This window comes from Quercus suber, unplaced genomic scaffold (genome assembly GCF_002906115.3).
Source record: "Quercus suber isolate HL8 unplaced genomic scaffold, Cork oak 2.0 scaffold_599, whole genome shotgun sequence".
In the NCBI taxonomy this organism is placed as follows: Eukaryota; Viridiplantae; Streptophyta; class Magnoliopsida; order Fagales; family Fagaceae; genus Quercus; species Quercus suber.
Genome location: NW_027070043.1, coordinates 196,249 through 218,419, shown reverse-complemented (window position 1 = coordinate 218,419; position 22,171 = coordinate 196,249). Strand labels below are relative to the sequence as shown.

Below are 22,171 nucleotides of genomic sequence, written 5' to 3'. Positions count from 1 at the left end.
AACCCGTTTCATCTTTGCTATCAAATTCTAGGAAAAGCTACTTCAAGGTTGATTGATAGCTGTAAAAATTTGGTGCATAATCTTAAGTCAATCATTTGATCGACATTGGTAGTTAAATCAGACCCCAAAAAAAAAAATTTCTCAATTCTTCAAAGGCAAAATAATAATAATAATAACAACAACAACCTAACATATAGGATTATGTTAAGATGAAATCTCACAAAAATATGTGCCAATTTGACAAAATATGTGCCAATTCTTAGCGGGCTATAGTTCTAGGCCATGGGTCTTTGGTCTAGTATGTAAGCTCCATAAATGAACTTTCATTTAGCATTGTTTAGTTTCTCAAAGCTAAATAATTTTTTAATTAGAATCCTAGTGTCTTCTCTTTTTCTCTCTCTATTTTCTTTTCTTTCTTCTACCCTACCCACCTATTCCCCCTTTAGTGTTACTGTTCACACGCTCTATGGAACTCAAGTGTCTACAGGTGGATTATTTATCCACATCAACTTGAAACTCGAGTCTCTAAGACTCAAGTTTCTTCATTAAACTCGAGCCTCAAATGCTCGAGATAATAGTTTGCTAAAATGTTTCAAAAATATGGCCACTAATGAAATAGTTGCTAAAATAATGCTTAAATGGCAAATTGCTCTATCCATTAAATGTAGAAAGGATAAGTGGCTTCTTACCTGCCTTGAAACTTTTCCAATTCCAATCCCATCATAAATCTCATTCCCCCAACACTCCATAATACTTAGTGCCATTATTCTATTCTAAGGTAGTCTCCTCACACCTCACGTTGAGTCCACCAACTGCCCCAAAAGCCACCTGTCTATGTTTGCGAGGGGCTATTTGTCAGCATTGTTTGCTCTACCCATCACCTTGATAGGTTCAATTTGGTTTCCTTAGAAACTGGACACTTACACGAATAAAATTCAAATTCTAAAATTTCAAGCTATAAAATACAAACACTCCCCCAGTCTTTAGGGTGTAGTTCGCAATTTAGTCAAGACTTAAAATCAGAAGCTTTGTAACTTAACTAGCCATAGCATCCAAAATTTAAATCCTCACTCTCCTGTTGTAACTATCAAATTATAAATAAATAAATAAATAAGAGGATATAGTTTTAAATAAAAGTTAGCAAAAAAATGTTTAAGATAATTTTTCACCACTTTTTAACATTTTTTATTAATGATTAGACCTACCATTAATACGACTCTTGTGAACCAACCAAAAAAATCAAGAAACCATCCAATGGATAGGAAGATGGTACCTCTCCAAGCCTTTAAGCTTGGGGTTTAAGGAGAAGACTTAGGGGTTCAAGTGACAGAAAACAATAATCTCCTATACACAGAATAATCATAGCAATTTATGTACAAAAATGTGTTTCCTCTCTTTGGAGAACTCCTATGCAAGAAAATGAGAATGAAAAAGTTGACTAGAATGGATGACCAAAGTCCTATTTATAAGAAAAAAATTTAGGTACAATCCTTTAAGTGCTGTTCTTTAGATTCTCTTCTTAAAATTCAGCTATGTGGCTTCTTAACTAAAAAAATATACTTGTATCCCATGAGAAAAAATTCACATAACTAAATCTTAAGAGAGGAACCTAAAGAACAGCACATAAGTACTGTATCTAAATCTCACCCTATTTATAAATATATATGCACTAGTTCTTTGTTGAACTTGTTTTGTCTAGCAACTGAGCTTGTAATCAAGATGGCCCTTATAGATTGCTGAAGTAGTTGGTTAATGTAATTATTCAATCTAGTTTCTTGGGGAAATAGAAATGAATGGATGGAATTTGACATGGCGGTAAACACCTTCCAAAGAAAAAGAAAAAAGGGAAAATTGAGGAAAGAATTTGAGAAAGAATAGTGTGAAATGTTATGACTTATTCCGTTAATGATGAAATACTATGGATTACAACTTTTAAGTCTTATTGGCTAAAATAATCTTTGTACACCTGAAGGAGATCAAACATTGTGTAAATTTTTTAAAAGGCATGTAGTGCTAGTAGACATGACAAATGGGTAGGTTGGGTCAGGTCAATCGAGTTGTGGGTTAAACGGGTTGTGGGGTCAAAATTGGGTCATTTTATGCAGGTTAAAAACATATTCGGGTCAATCGGGTTACGGGTTGGGTCGGGTTGACCTGTATTTTTCACATGATTTTTTTTTTTTTAAATAAAGAAAACAACATGTATCTGTCATTTAGAAAGTCATGTAACAAATTACTTAATATAAAATACATTACTTTGAATTCACCACTTATATCAAGGATGAACTTAGTTAAACTTATTAAAATTTATTCAATAATTTTAAAATTATACAAATCTCAACATTGCTAACTAAAACAAAATAACACAAAGATAAGTAAAATAAATACACAAGTTTTTTTTTCTACATAATATCAACACTCCAAAATATAAAACAAAATGACAAATGACTTATTAGATAACTCATTTGATAAAAAATAAAAACATATGAGAAATTTACAATCTTCAAAATTAATTTTATAATCTATTTATCAATTGTGGTTAGCACTCCATTCAATTTGATAATATACATTAAAGTTTGATTGTTTACTTATTTATACATTATCTTTTTTTTAAATATCATATCATTATTAAGCAACACACATTCTAGGAAATATAATAATTTATTTTGAAAAGCCATTTATTTTGGATATAAATTGTTAAAAAATAAGTCTAAACATTTATAATTTATGCTAATTTGATACTTTGGCTTCACTATTTTCACACTTATAAATGTTTCTCACACATGTCTACAATTTTGAATCTATGTTTTTAACTCTACTGTAACTAGAATATCTTGACATGTACTTTGTTATTTGATATCTAAAAATCTTTACTCATTACAGAATACTCAACCATTCATCTTTTAATTCATTTGCATGCAGTTATGTAAATGTCTCAATTGTTTCCTTAAAGCTCATAACAAACAATTAAACAAATATTATCTTAATTTTTTTTTTCCAAAAAAAATTTTAAAAAATGGTTTGGATCACAAGTCGAGTCGTGGGTCGGGTGAGGTTGACCTGCAAAAAACACGAGTCGAGTCATGGGTCAACCCGTTTTTGCTTCAGGTCAAAAAATGGGGTTCAAGCCAGGTCAAAAAATTCTGACCAGTTTTGCCATGTCTAAGTGTCAGTACTGCCACTCCTCTTATAAGAAGAAGACCTGGATTCAATAGCATTGCGTTTATTAAAGAGAAATCACTTAGCCAAAGACATAACACTGATAACAGAATGTTGATAACAGAATGCATCAATTGAGGAAAGACGGAAGGTTGAATTTCCCTGGGATTGGCCAGTGATTTGGCAGGTTCTTTAGTATTTAGCTATTTATTTATTGTCTTGGGGTAAATAATTAAATAAACAATCAACTCAGACAATATTTCAAAGGTAAATTATTACCTTTGTAGCTAACCATAAAATTATAGATAAAACCCACAGGTAAAATCAACTGAATGGGATTCCTGATAATTTGCATTGAAAGTTGAATTTTAAAAAATTAACACTTATCTCAATTGCCTAAGGCCCTAAGCTGTTAAATAACAGAATATGTAATTTGTTAAATTTTACTTTAAGAAAAAATATGTAATAACTAATAACCTGTCAAGAATGAAGAGAAATCCCCGCAAACGGGATGATATTGCCGCAAACAGACCTAGTGAATATATTAATTTATATATTTTCGATAAACATAGCAACATGTTGTCATGACAAGGACTTGGACTTGCAAGGTGATACTCGGTATGCATAACTCAGTCAACCATGGCTCATTGAATCAATTTCCTATGTTGAATCATCTCATTCGGTTAATTGAAGGACTGCCCATCGGGAAGCAACCAAATGGTGAATACTCAACTTAAGTTTACTGAAGATATGGAGCAAAAACTGTCACAACTTCCTTGTAAACAAGCTTATAAAAATCCACTGCCTGCACAGAAAGGAAAAAAGACCATGTAAGTAAACCAACAAGACCAAAATACCAATTCTAGCCGTTTTTGAACCAGTAAAGAAAAGTAGAAAAGATACTGTCTACCCACAAGCTCAACTATTTGTTCTGGAGATATCCATGACCGCTCGCCAAACTCAGCTTTCTCGGTCCCACCATCACCCAACAGATTGATTTCTTCATCCTTTACAGTGAATTTAAGAAGAAACCTGAAAGGGTTTGCAAGTTTGACGAAATTATAAAATCTTAATTGAGAAAACTGAATGATTCAATTAATTATTGTTTGTGTACAAAGATATATATACCTGTACTGAAAGCTAACAAACAAAACTAACAAAAACTAATTAACTAATTTTCCCTCCAAAAAATGAACTGACAGCTGTAATCCACTATCTATAAACTAACTCCTAAACTACAAGTAGTTTTACAACAAAATACTAAACGGCCTGTAGCTCTGTAACTTGTTTCTTCTTCTTATCCTCTGTTTCTGCAGTTGTAGCAGTAGCTTCTGCAGTGACTTTCCTTTTAGCTTTCTTCTGTTTAGATGAGACTTCCTTAGATTCATTTCTATTGCTTTCACAGATGTTAAATACAAATTTACACTCACAGGCATGTACATCTATGGAGATAAATTTAATTCTAAAATTACTTGCATATCCAAATTACTATATTCTACGTGCTCCCAACCAAAAAAATCTGTAATTTTGTACCCTAGATTAGGTTATGTTAGGTTGAATACATCTAACGGTTACAAGTTGATATTTCAGTTGTCCTGGGTTTGATAAAATAATCCTCAGCTTGGTTAATTCCCTAAACTGAATCTGGCCTAATCTAGACTCAGTTGCAGCTTTTCCCCGACTTCAGGTGGGAAGTCATATGTCAACCAATAAGGTTGAAACCCAACTCAAGCTTTAACTTATTGCTAACAATGGAATTGATTAAAATAACAAGCATGAGTTGATAGACAACCATGTAGCATTAGTAGTAAAATTACTGACAAGACTTTTTTTTTTTTTTTACTTAGGCTACATTGTTCCTTTTAGCCCACATAAAAAAAATAAATAAATAAAAAATGGAGGACATGGCACTTCTGCACCTCACAAAAATAAGAATCCCAATAAACCTAGTTATATGGCACTTCAGCCCCCCATAAAAAACACACACAGAGCAGACTTTTTTTTTTTTTTTTTTTTTGATTTGATAAACTTCAATATCATTAGCAAGAGAATTTGCTACTACAATAAATTAGTAGCAAATCTCAACATTTTCTATTGAATATGGTAAACTCTTTCTAACTTCTGCATTTCCTTTTATGACTTCGAATCTTGAATCATCAGAACACCCTTCATTTCAATTCCCAGATTTCCTATTTCAATAATTCAGATAATATGATAGGAGGTACCCACATGGTGCAGGACAAAGAAATTATTAAGCACACGTACAAAGCTGCCATATGACTGCCCTCAATCATCATTCACAAGCTTTACATTCACTCCATAAATTAGAATATAGGAGTCCAAATGCCAGCCCCATATGCAGTATTTGCATTCAAATTAAAAAAATGCCACAGTTGCATGCCCAGATTAGACTTTTTTTCCTTAACAAGTTACATGCTGAGATTAAAAAAAAAAAATTCTACATACAACAACCATCATAGTCTACACTACAAACATAGACTACCAAAAATTTTACTTTATAGTTCAAAAAATTGGGGTTGGGACCTAAAATTGGGATTCCCTTTGTTAACATGATATCGACACACACATCGTATTTAGCATTCCCTCCTCCTTCGTTGTGCGTCATTATCATTGTATCACTCAACTCAACTCACCAACTCCTCACACAAAAAGATTTGAAATAAAAACAACTCCAATCAGAATAAAATAAAACATGCTGATTGAAGAAACGTCATTCATCAACAAAGTCTTACGAAATTACTTTCTTTCCCAAAAACCCATTTCATCCATGAAAAAAAAAAAACTTGGAAAGATCACAAGTCCATGAAATACAAGTGGGTACCTGTCTACAATTTCTCATTTTATTTTTATTATCATAAAAAATCACAGCAAGCAAACAAAGTAATTTAGTTTAAAAAACAATCAAATTACAAGACCTCAATATAAAACCAAAAAAGAAAAAAAAAAAAATTACCTGGGGGCATTTGCCAAGCACTGGGTATATCCAACCTTGAAGCTGAAAAAATCTGCCACAATCCCAAAAAAAAAAAACTTGCAAGTCAATTCAACACATACATATAAAAACCCATGTACAGAACAGAGATAGTAGACCTTTTTGGAAGGATTGATGAGACAGATACAACGTTTCTCCTGTAACCTTGGGGAGGAGAATCCATGGATGATGATGTATAGGAATAGGAGAGTCTATTAGATTTAGTTGTTGAAGGGTTTTGGGTATGAAGGGAGAGTGGCAGCGGCAGGGACTTGAATTTAGGGGAAGTAAAGATAGAGAATCGGCAGCATAATAAAAATGCCATTTCAATTCAGGAGCCGTGCGCCCCTCGCTTTCTAACTCATCCCATTGCTGTCCAGTCAACACTGTGCAGTTCCTATTTTTACCCCCAAAAAAGACAAGGAAAAGTTAACTTAAAAAGAAATTTTTATTATATACTTTTAGAAATTTAGAAACATTTAAAAAAAATTATTTGAAAATAAAAGAGTATTTCCTTAAAAAAAAAAAAGAGAGAATAAAAGAGTAATAATTTTTTCCATAGTTTTTTATATTTCTTCTGAAAGAGTTATTATAGTTTTCCTAAAATGGTTTATTAACAAATGTCTTAAGGTACCTGTTAATCAGATTCTAAAAATAAAATTTTTTCCCATATACTAGTATATTTACTTGATATAGGTCAGTTTTTTTGTATTAAAAAAATGATAAAGTTTAGCTATACCATTAGTTATAAGTTAAAGTTATAACTTTACTCAATATCATTAACAATATTACGTATTTCAAAAATCTAACTGTTGGATTGCATGTTCTCTATGCTCTTAATACACGTGTCAAATTTTGTGTTAATCAAATAATATTTACTCTATGATCTACAAGATTATATTTTTGCATAATTTTAAACTACAAAAACTTGCAATTTAAACAACTTATTGATGACATAATTATTTATCTTTAATTTTCTAGAAATTTTGCAAGTATGGAGAATATAAGAATAAAATGTAATCCAATAGTAAATTTCAAAATTTACCTCCAATAAAAAGATATTGATTAAAATTGTAGCTTTAGGCTACAACTAATTTTGTAGTTAAATTTTATCCTCAAAAAAAGTATATATCTAGAGGCTATAGTTAAAAAATAAAAATAAAAAAGTAAAAGAAATTTTTTCTGCTAATTTTCTACCATATTTTTGGGTGACAAGTTATGATTGGATCTACCATTAACACCATTAATCACAACAATCAAAAAACCAATCCAATGCCCATGAGCCTTGTAGCTCAACAATTAGCACCTCCAAATATGTTTATAATATCTGGCTTGAATTTGTGATACAATTTGATGAAAAAGTCAAAACTTAAAATATTTGCAAATCAGAAGATTCATTGCCTAGGAATTGTTAAAACAAAACAAAATATATATGGCTACATAATAGAGAAATATCAGAGAAATACTAGTTATCTTCAAAAGAATTACCCATTGTATAGTTGTTGAAATCTACCAAACACGTTCAGATATTGGTAAAACTAATGCAAAAAGTCAGATGTTAAAACTTCTAAAATGCCAAAAAAAAAAAAAAAAATTTTAAAAGTGAAATATAAGAGAAAGATGTCGTTGAAATATGCCTAGCAGTTTCATATAATGCAAAAAAAAAAAAAAAATCCAAAAATTCAGATGAAACTAAAGAATTAGAAAATTCGATGCCTACAAATTATTAAAACAAAATATAAACAAAAAAAAATATGTAACTACACATAGAGAAATATAAAAGAAAGATATTCTACCCTCAAAAGAATAATCCATTGCTATAATTGTTAAAATCTGCAAGAAAATTTTAAATGTTACAAAAAATTAACCAAAAAGTCAGCAGTTAAAACACAATGGAATTATTTAGATGAAACAATCTACTAATGGGTTGAATCTAGTGCCAAGTTTACCCTAGGATAATAGCTTGTTGTTGACACTTGAGATCGAAATTATATATATAATGCGACTTCTTTTTCTTCCTCACTAATCAAGTCGTCACCACTGAGAGCCATCCATGTTGGTGCCAATAATTTCTCCACCAAGTGGTTAGTCTCCCAAAGTTCTAATATATCATGATCTTTTAGTATTTGAAGAGTTCAATTGTTATATATACATAATTTAAAATATTAAAAAAACTTTTCCAATCTATTTAATAATATGATTCAGATTTTGATGTTGGTTTTTGATTTGGTTTGTTTTTACCCTTTCAATCTTAGGGTTTCAAAAAAGTGGTTTTCGAAGTAACATCCGGTTTTTAATTACATCTTTAGTAAAAAACCTGATTATATACATTCTCCGTTTGTAATAATAATAAAAAATAAAAATAAAAATAAAAACGTTTGATATATACATGGACTGTGTTTGGATAGAACGGTTTGTTACTTAAAGTTGAGTTACGTTTTACTCCGTTTTTTTTTTTTTTTTTTTTTTTNTGTGGGTTAAACGGGTTGTGGGGTCAAAATTGGGTCATTTTATGCAGGTTAAAAACATATTCGGGTCAATCGGGTTACGGGTTGGGTCGGGTTGACCTGTATTTTTCACATGATTTTTTTTTTTTTAAATAAAGAAAACAACATGTATCTGTCATTTAGAAAGTCATGTAACAAATTACTTAATATAAAATACATTACTTTGAATTCACCACTTATATCAAGGATGAACTTAGTTAAACTTATTAAAATTTATTCAATAATTTTAAAATTATACAAATCTCAACATTGCTAACTAAAACAAAATAACACAAAGATAAGTAAAATAAATACACAAGTTTTTTTTTCTACATAATATCAACACTCCAAAATATAAAACAAAATGACAAATGACTTATTAGATAACTCATTTGATAAAAAATAAAAACATATGAGAAATTTACAATCTTCAAAATTAATTTTATAATCTATTTATCAATTGTGGTTAGCACTCCATTCAATTTGATAATATACATTAAAGTTTGATTGTTTACTTATTTATACATTATCTTTTTTTTAAATATCATATCATTATTAAGCAACACACATTCTAGGAAATATAATAATTTATTTTGAAAAGCCATTTATTTTGGATATAAATTGTTAAAAAATAAGTCTAAACATTTATAATTTATGCTAATTTGATACTTTGGCTTCACTATTTTCACACTTATAAATGTTTCTCACACATGTCTACAATTTTGAATCTATGTTTTTAACTCTACTGTAACTAGAATATCTTGACATGTACTTTGTTATTTGATATCTAAAAATCTTTACTCATTACAGAATACTCAACCATTCATCTTTTAATTCATTTGCATGCAGTTATGTAAATGTCTCAATTGTTTCCTTAAAGCTCATAACAAACAATTAAACAAATATTATCTTAATTTTTTTTTTCCAAAAAAAATTTTAAAAAATGGTTTGGATCACAAGTCGAGTCGTGGGTCGGGTGAGGTTGACCTGCAAAAAACACGAGTCGAGTCATGGGTCAACCCGTTTTTGCTTCAGGTCAAAAAATGGGGTTCAAGCCAGGTCAGAAAATTCTGACCAGTTTTGCCATGTCTAAGTGTCAGTACTGCCACTCCTCTTATAAGAAGAAGACCTGGATTCAATAGCATTGCGTTTATTAAAGAGAAATCACTTAGCCAAAGACATAACACTGATAACAGAATGTTGATAACAGAATGCATCAATTGAGGAAAGACGGAAGGTTGAATTTCCCTGGGATTGGCCAGTGATTTGGCAGGTTCTTTAGTATTTAGCTATTTATTTATTGTCTTGGGGTAAATAATTAAATAAACAATCAACTCAGACAATATTTCAAAGGTAAATTATTACCTTTGTAGCTAACCATAAAATTATAGATAAAACCCACAGGTAAAATCAACTGAATGGGATTCCTGATAATTTGCATTGAAAGTTGAATTTTAAAAAATTAACACTTATCTCAATTGCCTAAGGCCCTAAGCTGTTAAATAACAGAATATGTAATTTGTTAAATTTTACTTTAAGAAAAAATATGTAATAACTAATAACCTGTCAAGAATGAAGAGAAATCCCCGCAAACGGGATGATATTGCCGCAAACAGACCTAGTGAATATATTAATTTATATATTTTCGATAAACATAGCAACATGTTGTCATGACAAGGACTTGGACTTGCAAGGTGATACTCGGTATGCATAACTCAGTCAACCATGGCTCATTGAATCAATTTCCTATGTTGAATCATCTCATTCGGTTAATTGAAGGACTGCCCATCGGGAAGCAACCAAATGGTGAATACTCAACTTAAGTTTACTGAAGATATGGAGCAAAAACTGTCACAACTTCCTTGTAAACAAGCTTATAAAAATCCACTGCCTGCACAGAAAGGAAAAAAGACCATGTAAGTAAACCAACAAGACCAAAATACCAATTCTAGCCGTTTTTGAACCAGTAAAGAAAAGTAGAAAAGATACTGTCTACCCACAAGCTCAACTATTTGTTCTGGAGATATCCATGACCGCTCGCCAAACTCAGCTTTCTCGGTCCCACCATCACCCAACAGATTGATTTCTTCATCCTTTACAGTGAATTTAAGAAGAAACCTGAAAGGGTTTGCAAGTTTGACGAAATTATAAAATCTTAATTGAGAAAACTGAATGATTCAATTAATTATTGTTTGTGTACAAAGATATATATACCTGTACTGAAAGCTAACAAACAAAACTAACAAAAACTAATTAACTAATTTTCCCTCCAAAAAATGAACTGACAGCTGTAATCCACTATCTATAAACTAACTCCTAAACTACAAGTAGTTTTACAACAAAATACTAAACGGCCTGTAGCTCTGTAACTTGTTTCTTCTTCTTATCCTCTGTTTCTGCAGTTGTAGCAGTAGCTTCTGCAGTGACTTTCCTTTTAGCTTTCTTCTGTTTAGATGAGACTTCCTTAGATTCATTTCTATTGCTTTCACAGATGTTAAATACAAATTTACACTCACAGGCATGTACATCTATGGAGATAAATTTAATTCTAAAATTACTTGCATATCCAAATTACTATATTCTACGTGCTCCCAACCAAAAAAATCTGTAATTTTGTACCCTAGATTAGGTTATGTTAGGTTGAATACATCTAACGGTTACAAGTTGATATTTCAGTTGTCCTGGGTTTGATAAAATAATCCTCAGCTTGGTTAATTCCCTAAACTGAATCTGGCCTAATCTAGACTCAGTTGCAGCTTTTCCCCGACTTCAGGTGGGAAGTCATATGTCAACCAATAAGGTTGAAACCCAACTCAAGCTTTAACTTATTGCTAACAATGGAATTGATTAAAATAACAAGCATGAGTTGATAGACAACCATGTAGCATTAGTAGTAAAATTACTGACAAGACTTTTTTTTTTTTTTTACTTAGGCTACATTGTTCCTTTTAGCCCACATAAAAAAAATAAATAAATAAAAAATGGAGGACATGGCACTTCTGCACCTCACAAAAATAAGAATCCCAATAAACCTAGTTATATGGCACTTCAGCCCCCCATAAAAAACACACACAGAGCAGACTTTTTTTTTTTTTTTTTTTTTTTGATTTGATAAACTTCAATATCATTAGCAAGAGAAAGTGGGGCAATCCTCCTTACAGGCAAGCTCAAGAGCTCCTGGAAGATTGTCCTTGTAGAAACAAACAGAAATCCTAGAATTAAGAGAGAGTTTTGCAGCTACATGAGCAGCTGAGTTACAATCCATCTTGATCCAATTAAATTTAACACCTAGGAAAAGAGCTTTAAGCAAAAAAACACTACTAATTACATTATGGACAGACCAATCAGAAGAGCTGCTCTCTGAGGACAGTAGGTCTATACAATTTTTGGCATCTCCTTCAAAGATAACATGACTCCACTTCTCATTAAGTGCAAGTTGAGTTCCCCAAAGGAGTGCAGAGGCTTCAGCCATGATAGGGGTACATTTTGAGATCGGCTTGGCCCAAATCTTGATGACTTCACCTTTATCATTTCTAGCAACTGCTGCTATTGAAGCGAAAGACTCAGATACAGTAGTGTCGACATTTAACTTTATCCAACCAGGAGGAGGTGGTTCCCATGCTTGTTGAGGATGATTAGCGTTGGGAGCTGGTTCCAATGCTAGAGCTTGAGAGTACTCAATAAATTTGTGCTTGACTTGCTTGACTGAAAGTAGAATATTCACCTCTCTATCTTGAAAAAGAACCTGGTTTCTAATCTGCCAAATTTCGTCCAAAATAATTGCCATGTTGAGAGTAATCTTCCAAAGGTCTTCAATAGGACAGGGTGCTTTAGGAGGTTCCACCACTAGAATGATGATATCTTCACAAGAGGAAATCTGATGCTCACTTGCTCTAAACCCCCAGCAGCTTGTGAGCCATATAGCTTTGGCTACGGGGCAGTTGAAAAAAACATGGCAGGTGGATTCTATATCCTGACAGCAGAGTGGGCGAGTTGGATCAATAGATTCGAACCTTTTGATCATGTTGTCTTTGGTTGGGATGGCATCAGCTCCAATTCTCCAAAGAAGCATTCTTAGCCTCTCTGGCACTCTAATCTTCCACAACTTTTTTTTTTTTTTTGATAGGTAAGAAAAAGTATAATCAAAAAACTGCTAGATGCAAAAAAGCACCAGCATAAAAAAAGTATAGAAACGAAAAAACAGCAAAAACATAGAAAGCATTAATTACAAAGAAGAAGAGAGCTAAGGAAAAAAAGGAATAGAGTCACTAGATGTGAGTCCCCAAGCCATAGCCCAATCAAAAAGGGAACTAGAAAAGAAAGCAAGCAGTTGGTCTTCAGATCTATCCAAATCCTCAAACGTTTGCTGATTGCGTTCTCTCCAAATACACCACATCAAACACAGCGGAACTAGATTCCAAATATAAGATGAATGCTTCCCCAACCAATTCCACTAACTAAATAAACAATCTTGCACCGTACGCGAGGGAACCCATGAAATCCCAAAAATCCTAAAGACAAAACACCACAACCGATAAGCCTTTCCACAATGTAACAACAAATGATCCACTGTCTCACCGTAGCAACGACACATGATGCACCAGTCAACGAAATCAAAGCCCCTAAGTCTCAAGATGTCTCCCATGAGCATCCTACCCCATGCGGCTGTCCAAACAAAGAAAGAGAAGCAGAGTTGATATTAAACACTGGCATACCTTCAAAAACCATGTATTATCTCTCTCTCTCTCTCCCTGCGAATTAAGAAAAGCGGAAACTGCAGAATGGTAGATCATCAAATCAATTCTGATTTCAAGTCTGGAAGTTCTTGTAACTTCTCGGGTAAATACAACTATTGTAATAAATCATGGTTCTAAAATAAGGTAGAACCTCTAGGTATTTAAGTATAAGGATATATCTGCAATATTTTAGCTTTTGACTTTAGTTTTGTGAAACTCATGCGTCAAGGTAGGGTAAGATTTATCAGTTCTGTGGTCAGCAGAAAGTATGCTGACTTTGACAAAACATGGCCGCCAAGTTTGGTTGGCCATCATCTGTATAAGTTATGGATTTACATAATATTAAAGAAATGAATGAAGAAAACATGGGAAAACCAGCTACTTGATTGATGTGTGATGGCCAAGAACTAGTTCATGTTCAACTCATCTCTCCTATAGTCCTATATATACTTTCCTTTTTTCTTTCTATGCACTTTTAGGTGTATTCTGACCCCAAATACAAACAAAAACGTGACATTTTAGCCAATTTTCAGAATTCTTGACCTAAAGCACCAAACCAGTCATTATACACAGCTTGGTAAGATTGGCGTGGGTCAGAGGTGGTGATACTAAATCTTATGTAGGAGTTTCTGGAAAGCATTTGTTGTAATGTTTAGGAAGACCTAGGATTAGGGTTTTAAAGTGGAAAAGGCTGGAAACAAAGATTGGATTAAGGTTTACTTACAAAGTAACATGATGGGTATGCTCTGAAGCTCAAACAGGTGATTTACTGAGATCAGATCTGATGTGGGGCTGCAAACAGTAAATCAGAACTCTACAAGATCTAGTTTTGTGGGCTTGGAGGCTAATAAAAGTTGGGCGCTGCTAGGCTTTTAACTATAATCTATAAAGTTTAGGGTTCTAAGAGTGAGGAATCAAGGTCTGGTTGCAACGTTTCAACTTTCAAATTGCAAAAAATCAAAGAGAGAAGCTTCTAGGAATCAAAACTAGTTTTCCTAAGCATCAAGCCCAGGGTGTCCTTGGCCTCACACCTCGGAGAAGAAGGGTTGCATCACATAAACTTCAAAGCATACTTACTACAATATTCTAACACAACTTGTTCAGCGCATTGAATAAATACCGTAACATCAATATATGTCGCCAGCTAAACCTAACCCTATCAGGCTCCTGGCCTGACTATTAACTAATTCCAAATTATTGGTTCTGCCCATACCCTGAAACCTGAAAATTACAAAACACCCAAGACTTTAAAAAAAATTAAAATAAAAATAACACTAATTTATACTAAACCAGCAACTTTCTAATGTAAAGAAACACCCAAAAAACAACTCAGTAATATCTAATGTAGCCTAGAGGAGTGTGCTCCTTAGGCCCTTAGACCATATTTTTGAAGAATTTTGATCTTTATATTGCTCTTTCAAAGATGTTGGATCAATCTCACACTCCACAGACACAGAAATACACAACTAAGCCTTAACCCTACTAATTGGAATTGGCTACATGAGCCCTTTTTTGCCGTTCAAGTTAGCTAGGGTGCACAAACACCCATGGATAGATAATTGAGTATACCTTGCCAAGATAAAGTGTCAAGTAGCAAAGATGCTAAACAGATATATATCTCACTTTCCTTCTTAAGTTTTAATAAAAAAAACAATTAAGTTCTCTGTGTTTCAGCCAAAGGCAACCATGTCCTTTCACATGCTTGGTTGATCAGTTTCTTAAAACCTAAGCATAAAAGACATTCAATTCAGATCTACAAAAGAAAGCAACAACAGCTTTATTAAGCAATTTCTACTGTAGTCTCACACTTTCTTTTTTTTTTTTTTTTTTTTTTCTTTGGCCGCACTTGTTGACGGGGAGGGGACAAAATTTACTGTGCGTGAACAGTGAAAGTACTGTTCACGCACTGTTCACGCACTGTTTATGTATTAAAAATATTAAAAGTGGGTCCCACAACACTATTTACACATTTAAAAATTATTTTGCTACAGTGTTTTCAGCAACAATCAGTTTTTATCAACTTTCAGCAACAATAAGTGCTATCCAAACGGACCCATGGTATTAACTTAGAGTTCAAGAATTTAAGGTATTTGATTTTTACTAGGACTCCTTTTAAGTGGAGAATGTATATATACACACGGTTAGTTGGTGCTTTTTTTTTTCTTTTTCTTTTTTTTTATGAAATTTTGTGTTCTTTAGATCTCTACTTTGGATTGATACAATTTATGTTTGCATTTTTAAGTTGTTATTTCTTTTTCAATCTAATTGAAGAAATTAAAAAATAAAATAAATTATAATGAGGTGTAAAAAATTTAAATAATTTTGTTTTAAAAAAATAATGATGATGTGGCAAGTTGGAGAGGTCAACAAAAAATCAAAGGTTTCGGTTTAAGTTTGAGTTTGAGTTTAAATTAGACTTGTTAGAGAGATAGAGTTTCATTCCTTTTTTTTTTTTTTTGGAGAATATTTAAGTATTTTTCACTCTTAGTTAAGTTTGGATTAAAAAAAATAATTTTTAAAAAAAAAAAATATGACAATGATGAGTTTGAGTTTAAGTTGGACTTGTTAGAGAGATAGAGTTTCACTCCTTGTTAAGTTTGGACTAAACAAAAATAATTTTATTTAAATATTGTGCTGACATGAAAAATTGTGGAAGTTTCAGAGGTTTCAGTTTTATATATATATATATTGTGGGAGGAAACTTAGTCTCGGCTCCAATCAGGTATTGTTCGCTTTGGGATGGGTAGGGTCGACCCTTACTCCTACCATTCCTAGGCTCAAGGCTTATAAGGCAAGGGTGGGAGGCATCTCTCCCTAATGTGGGATTGAACAAATTCGTGCGAATGGGAGCAAGAGTTGACCTACACATCCCAAAGCGAACAATACCTGATTGGGGCCGAGATTAAGTTTCCTCCCACAAATCACACGCACTACGGTACACTCTTCCTTAGGCTCAAGGCTTATAAGGCAAGGGTAGGAGGCGTCTTTCCTCGATGTGGGATTAAGCAAATCCGTGTGAGTGGGAGTAAGGGTCGACCCTGCCTATCCTAAAGCGAACAATACCTGATTGGAGCCATGACTAAGAGGCTGTTTGGTTCACCTGTTTTCATAACTGAATTCTCTGTTTGCATAACTCAATTCTCAAAAATGGTGAGACCCATAGCAAAATACTTGTTTGGCTGCACAATTTCTTTGTTTTCATAACTCTGTTTCTAACACTCAATTCTCTAGTTTGTGAGTTATGAGTTATGGAAACTGAAAATACATTTTGGCTGTTTTCAGTTTCCAATTCTCTGTTTTCAATGGCAAACTCGTAAATAACACTACATGAGGGACCCACTACCATACTTTTAGCCGCAACTTTTGACCATTTTTTTTTTCTTCTTTCTTTACTGGGTTCAGTGCGTGCCTTTCTTCTTCCTCTTCTTTTTTTCTTCTTCTTTCACACTAGCTTCTTTTTCTTCTTCCTTCACTGGATTGTAATCTAATATGGGTTTCCTTTTTTTCTTTTTCTTTTTTTTCTTTTTTTATTAGGTTCAATGCGTGCCTTTCTTCTTCTTCTTCTTCTTTCTTTTTCCTTTCACACTAGCTTCTTCTTCTTCTTCCTTCACTGGGTTCGGTAATCTGACCTAGGTTTCCTTTTTTTTTTTTTTTTTTCTTTCACTGGGTTCAGTGATCTGATCTGGGTTTCTTTTTCTTTTCTTTTTTCTTCTTCTTCTTTCATTGGGTTCGATGATCTGATCTAGGTTTTTTTTTTTTTTTTTTTTTTANGGGGGACGGAAATTGAGTGACAAAAAAAAAGCACCCAAACAGCCCCTTAGTTTCCCCCCCCCCCCCCCCCTCCCACACACACACACACACACACAAAGACACAGATATATATATATATATATAGATTATTATTATTATTATAGTAGATACGTATTTAATAGGCATATCAATATACTTAATGAATATATTTCCATAGCAAATCATATCTCAAGCAATCTCTTTTGTTCCAGATGAAAACTAAAACTAATAATAAATAGTTTCTCAAAAAAAAAAACTAATAATAAATAAATTAAAAAAATAGAGTCTATTGTTTTTTCGTTCTTATTTTGGTGTGAGATTTAATTTGTATAAATCATAACAGTAAACAAAACTAACAATTTTTTTCATATAAATTAATCAAATTACAATTCTCCTTATTTTAAAAATCATATACTCATGAAAACCATGGAAAATACATGAAAAGCCATAAAATATATCTTTTTCCAACAAAGTAGAGGAGAAGAAAATAACAGAAAAAGAGTTCATACTTCTACTTGGTTTTAAAAAAAAATTATTGTTGCAATAGAGTCTCGTATTGGGAGATAGGAGAGGATGCCAGTAAGGAGACAATTCAGTAGATGGCTTATTATGTCGTCTTTGTCTTTGTCATCATCTCTCTCAATTCTCTGTTTCTTCTAAACCTTCATGCTTCCTATCATGACTTCAATTTGTTGTGTGAGTTTTCTTTGTGAAAATTTGAGTGAGTATGAAAGGTTTCGACCTTCGTAAGGGTTTATATTTGTTGAAATTTTTCTTATAGAATTTTAGTTGAAATAGAATTTTCAAACTCTTGAAACATATATCTAATAGAGTTTTACTTAAACTAAACTATTGTAATACTTGATAAGATAATTACACGTTGAAGAGAAATAATAAATATATAAGATATAAAACCTAAAATAAAAAGAAAAAGAAAATAGCAGTGACATGAAAAATTGTAGAGTTTCAGAGACTTCGGTTTCTTCTCAACCTTCATGCTTCCTACCATGGTTTCAATTTGTTGTGTGAGTTTTCTTTGTGAAAAGTTGAGTGAGTATGAAGGGTTTCGACCTTGGTAGGAGTTTATATTTTTTGAAAATTTTCTTATAGAATATTAGTTGAAGTAGAATTTTCAAGCTCTTGAAACATATATCTAATAGAGTTTTACTTAAACTAAACTATTGTAACACTTGATAAGAAAATTACACGTTGAAGATAAATAATAAATATATAAGATATAAAACCTAAAATAAAAAGAAAAAGAAAATAGTAGTGACATGAAAAATTATAGGAGTTTCAAATGTTTCGGTTATATATATATACTAGTCGCTAACCCGTGCGATGCACGGGAGAACTATTTTGTATAAAGATGAAAAATTAAATTACTTAATGAAAAATAGAAATCAAACTTAAGTTTAAAATAAAACGAAGAATTAAATCTTAAATATCCTCAACTATCCATACAATGTATGAAACAAAAAATCTTACGGCAGTTAGAACCAAAAAGTGTGCTTATTGGAAGTTGACATTTCAACATTAGAACCAAAAAGTGTGTTATGTTCTAAATTAACATCTTCATTTCTTTTGAAAAATGAATCAATAATTTTTAACTTAAACATGGCCCTAGAGTTGCAAATTAGATTATAACTCGTTAGGATAAAAAGTTATTAATAAGTTAAAGATCACTAAAATTTAGACTATTAATTAGTTTCATAAGCCACGTTCACCCAAATTATAAGCCATGTTAACCCAGAATACAATATGAAATTTAATCTTGGTTAATTTTACTACAACACCAAAATTGAATTTGAAAAATAAAATCATGTAGCTAACAGACCATGGGCAGCATTAACAAACCATGGACTAAAGCAATACAAGCACAGATTAAAAGTTTTTTTTTTTTTTTTTTTTTTTTTTGAACTACCAGGGAAAAAGCAAAGAAAAAGCCATTAAATAAAACATGAGAAAGCTTCCACACGCAGACAAAACTGAAAAGAAATTAAAAGCTGTTGAGAGTTTTTTTTTTTTTTTTTTTGAGAAGAAAAAGGAAAATAACTATTGAAAGTTGAAACAAACTGCTGTTGCATTGCTCTCCAGATTGTGATCATGACCAAACAGAGCGAACATAATAATAAAGATGCATGGACTAATAAAAAAAATTAATCGAAGACAATTAGAGAATTAGTGGATGAATAGAAGTACGTAAAATATTGTTGTTCTTTGGTCATTCAGGTGGAACCAAGAATTAAAGACGTGTGCATAATATTTTATTGGCTTCTAAAATAAAATTTTTTTATAAAGATCGACAAAATAATTGAAACGGTAATGTATACACCACCCAACAATCTTTAGTAAGTATTCCCTAAATATTGAATGACATAAAATCATGTAGCTAAAACATTTGCTAACAGCTATACGTTTCAGACATTTATTAAACTATATTATTATTATTATTATATCAACTTAACAGTATTTAAATATATGATATTCATTGAATCTTCTACTATTGAAAGGTCCAATATTGTTTTGCCATGTGGGCCTTAGAAACCTGGAGGCAATTCCGTGGTTGTGTTCATTGCTATATCCAAAGTTCAACCACAAGAATCCAACGAATGTAGTTTTCAAAATTGGATACCCAACAAACTGATGTGAAATTGCTCTAAGACCAAGAGGCCATGAGCTAAAGCAATACCAGCCCACAGTAATAGGTTTTTTTTTTTTTTTTTTTTTTTTATATATTTTATTTTTGTGTGAGAAAGGTTGAATGTTTCAGTAAAGCATACCATACGAAATCAATACATCAAGTTATTTTGGGTAGCCCACAGTGAAAAGGTTAACTTAGTAGAACTACCAGGGAAAAAGAAAAAAAGGCCCATTAAAACCAGGCAATGGACAATCATAGTGAATAAACTGCAATTGAAACAAATATCAGCATAATCAATTTATCTAGGTGTTGGCTAAATAATGCCCAGCCAAGCAATAAATTGTAAGAGACAAAAAGGCTTAATATCATAAAATATATTATAAGCCAACTATATTTCAAAACCAAACAATGCAGGGGAGGCACAATACGCACAGACCAGCAAATATTTAAACCAATGCTCAGTCAAATGAAAATTCAAGAAGACAAATATCTTAATATAATATAATTTAATTAATCCCTCCACTACTGTCAAGCATCAAAACAACTTTATACAATAGTTGGAAAATATCTCAAACACAGAGCAAATATGACAAAGGCAAAACACTTTATCGACAATTGGTTTACTCTACACAAATTTTCTCAAACAATTGGTTTACTCTACTTTGTTCTCGTGGCTTTAATGTAAAGGTTGCTTTGCCCTACTGATTTGACAATCTAGTATTAATAAGTTAGGATAAATGTAAAGGTTGCTTTGCCCTACTGGTTTACTCTACTTTGACAATTGGTTTCAAATTAGATTATAACTCGTTAGGATAAAAAGTTATTAATAAGTTAAAGATCACTAAAAATAGACAAAAGAACATTCAAATTTCAATGCATATATTCTATTAAAAAAAAAAAAAAAAACATAAACTGATAACCAAATACACATTATATGATTTTATTCATATGATATATTATAATTTTTTTTATCAATTTTAATAATAGTATATATAATGTTGTATGAAAAGAAGGTTTCTCTAGATCATGTGTTGATGCTAAGTTATGTCTGTCTTTTAGAAGAAGGCCTACACATTAACATCATTATTTGAACAACTAACCATCCACCCCCTTCCCTATTTTACCATCACATTAAATATAATATATTAAGTTGATTTTTTCTAATTATGCGAGGTTAATATCATGTTTTTTTCCTCACACCTGACTCTTGCCTCAATTGCAATATTCTTTCCCCACACCTTAGGTGGATGTATCATGCAGTTTGAGGCCCTGAAGGATTGACGCTTATGGAATCTGATGTATTACAATTTTTATTGTGGTCTCATGGGCTATATGTCATAGGGTAGAATCTATTGCGTTGATTCTCATTCTCACTGGAGTTCTTGGGTTTGGAATGCGCAAATAAGAGGTCCCACTATAATTCCAGTGTGTTGTCTTATAAGTGTGAGAGTTGATTGTTGAATGAGCACGTTTATTTTTATGGAGTTCAAGATGCCTGGTTGGTTGGGTTTCCTTTTCTGCATGTAGTATTAGAGGTCATTCTATGTGGAACACTATACTTGTGTCCGTTAACTAATCATGCAATGTTTATCACATTTCCCTTTTCCATTATTTTATTATATAAGTTACTTATCAACAGAATTATTTTACAAATATAGTACAATCTGCCCTCACCAAGTTGGAAAGCAATAAAATAATTAAAGCAATAGACACACAATTTGGTCGCAAAGCCTAAAATCAATGGAAAAAGTTTCCAAAGGACAAAATCACTACGGGGATAACCTACCTAAGAAAGCAATCAATTATGTCAAGAGAAATTTTACAATCTAGTATAAAACTTTTAACCTAGACCATAACCTATAAATGAATAGAATTTTTTTCATGATAAGAACCTTTAACTCACTCCAATAGCCTCTTGAAAATGAGATGCAAATAAAACATTTGCTTTGACTTCAGCACCGAATTGCAGAAAAAGAGCAGCACAGTAGGAACATACCACAGAATCTAAATAATGCCCAGCCAAGCAATAAATGGTAAGAGACAAAAGGGTTAATATCATATAATATATTATAAGCCAACTATATTTCAAAACCAAACAATGCAGGGAGGCACAATACGCACAGACCAGCAAATATTTAAACCAATGCTCAGGCAAACGAAAATTCAAGAAGACAAATATCTTAATATAATATAATTTAATTGGAAAATATCAAAACAACTTTATACAATAGTTGGAAAATATCTCAGACACAGAGCAAATATGACAAAGGCAAAACACTTTATGGACAATTGGTTTACTCTACACAAAATTTTCTCAAACAATTGGTTTACTCTACTTTGTTCTCGTGGCTTTAATGTAAAGGTT

The 22,171-nt window shown here is 32.0% G+C and overlaps 2 protein-coding genes across 2 annotated transcripts; both read right to left on the bottom strand.

Moving 5' to 3' along the window:
* Positions 1 to 3,525: 3,525 nt before the first annotated feature.
* LOC112017938 (nudix hydrolase 26, chloroplastic) lies at positions 3,526 to 6,556 on the bottom strand. The gene is given in 6 exon segments (XM_065764994.1): positions 3,526 to 3,964; positions 4,074 to 4,248; positions 4,421 to 4,555; positions 6,091 to 6,185; positions 6,271 to 6,299; positions 6,302 to 6,556. Coding segments are annotated over 6 exon segments (675 nt in total). The 5' UTR covers positions 6,477 to 6,556; the 3' UTR covers positions 3,526 to 3,898.
* A 3,533-nt stretch (positions 6,557 to 10,089) lies between these two features.
* LOC136063945 (uncharacterized) lies at positions 10,090 to 15,179 on the bottom strand. The gene is made up of 2 exons (XM_065764996.1): positions 10,638 to 15,179; positions 10,090 to 10,528 (listed from the first exon to the last, which is right to left on the bottom strand). The coding sequence occupies exon 1, from the start codon at positions 12,707 to 12,709 to the stop codon at positions 11,765 to 11,767; it is 945 nt and encodes a 314-aa protein (XP_065621068.1). The 5' UTR covers positions 12,710 to 15,179; the 3' UTR covers positions 10,090 to 10,528; positions 10,638 to 11,764.
* Between the last annotated feature and the right edge of the window lie 6,992 nt (positions 15,180 to 22,171).

Bases quoted from the DNA above. Each gene is read 5' to 3' on its own strand.
- LOC136063945 (XM_065764996.1), bottom strand. From the start codon at position 12,709: ATGCTTCTTTGGAGAATTGGAGCTGATGCCATCCCAACCAAAGACAAC.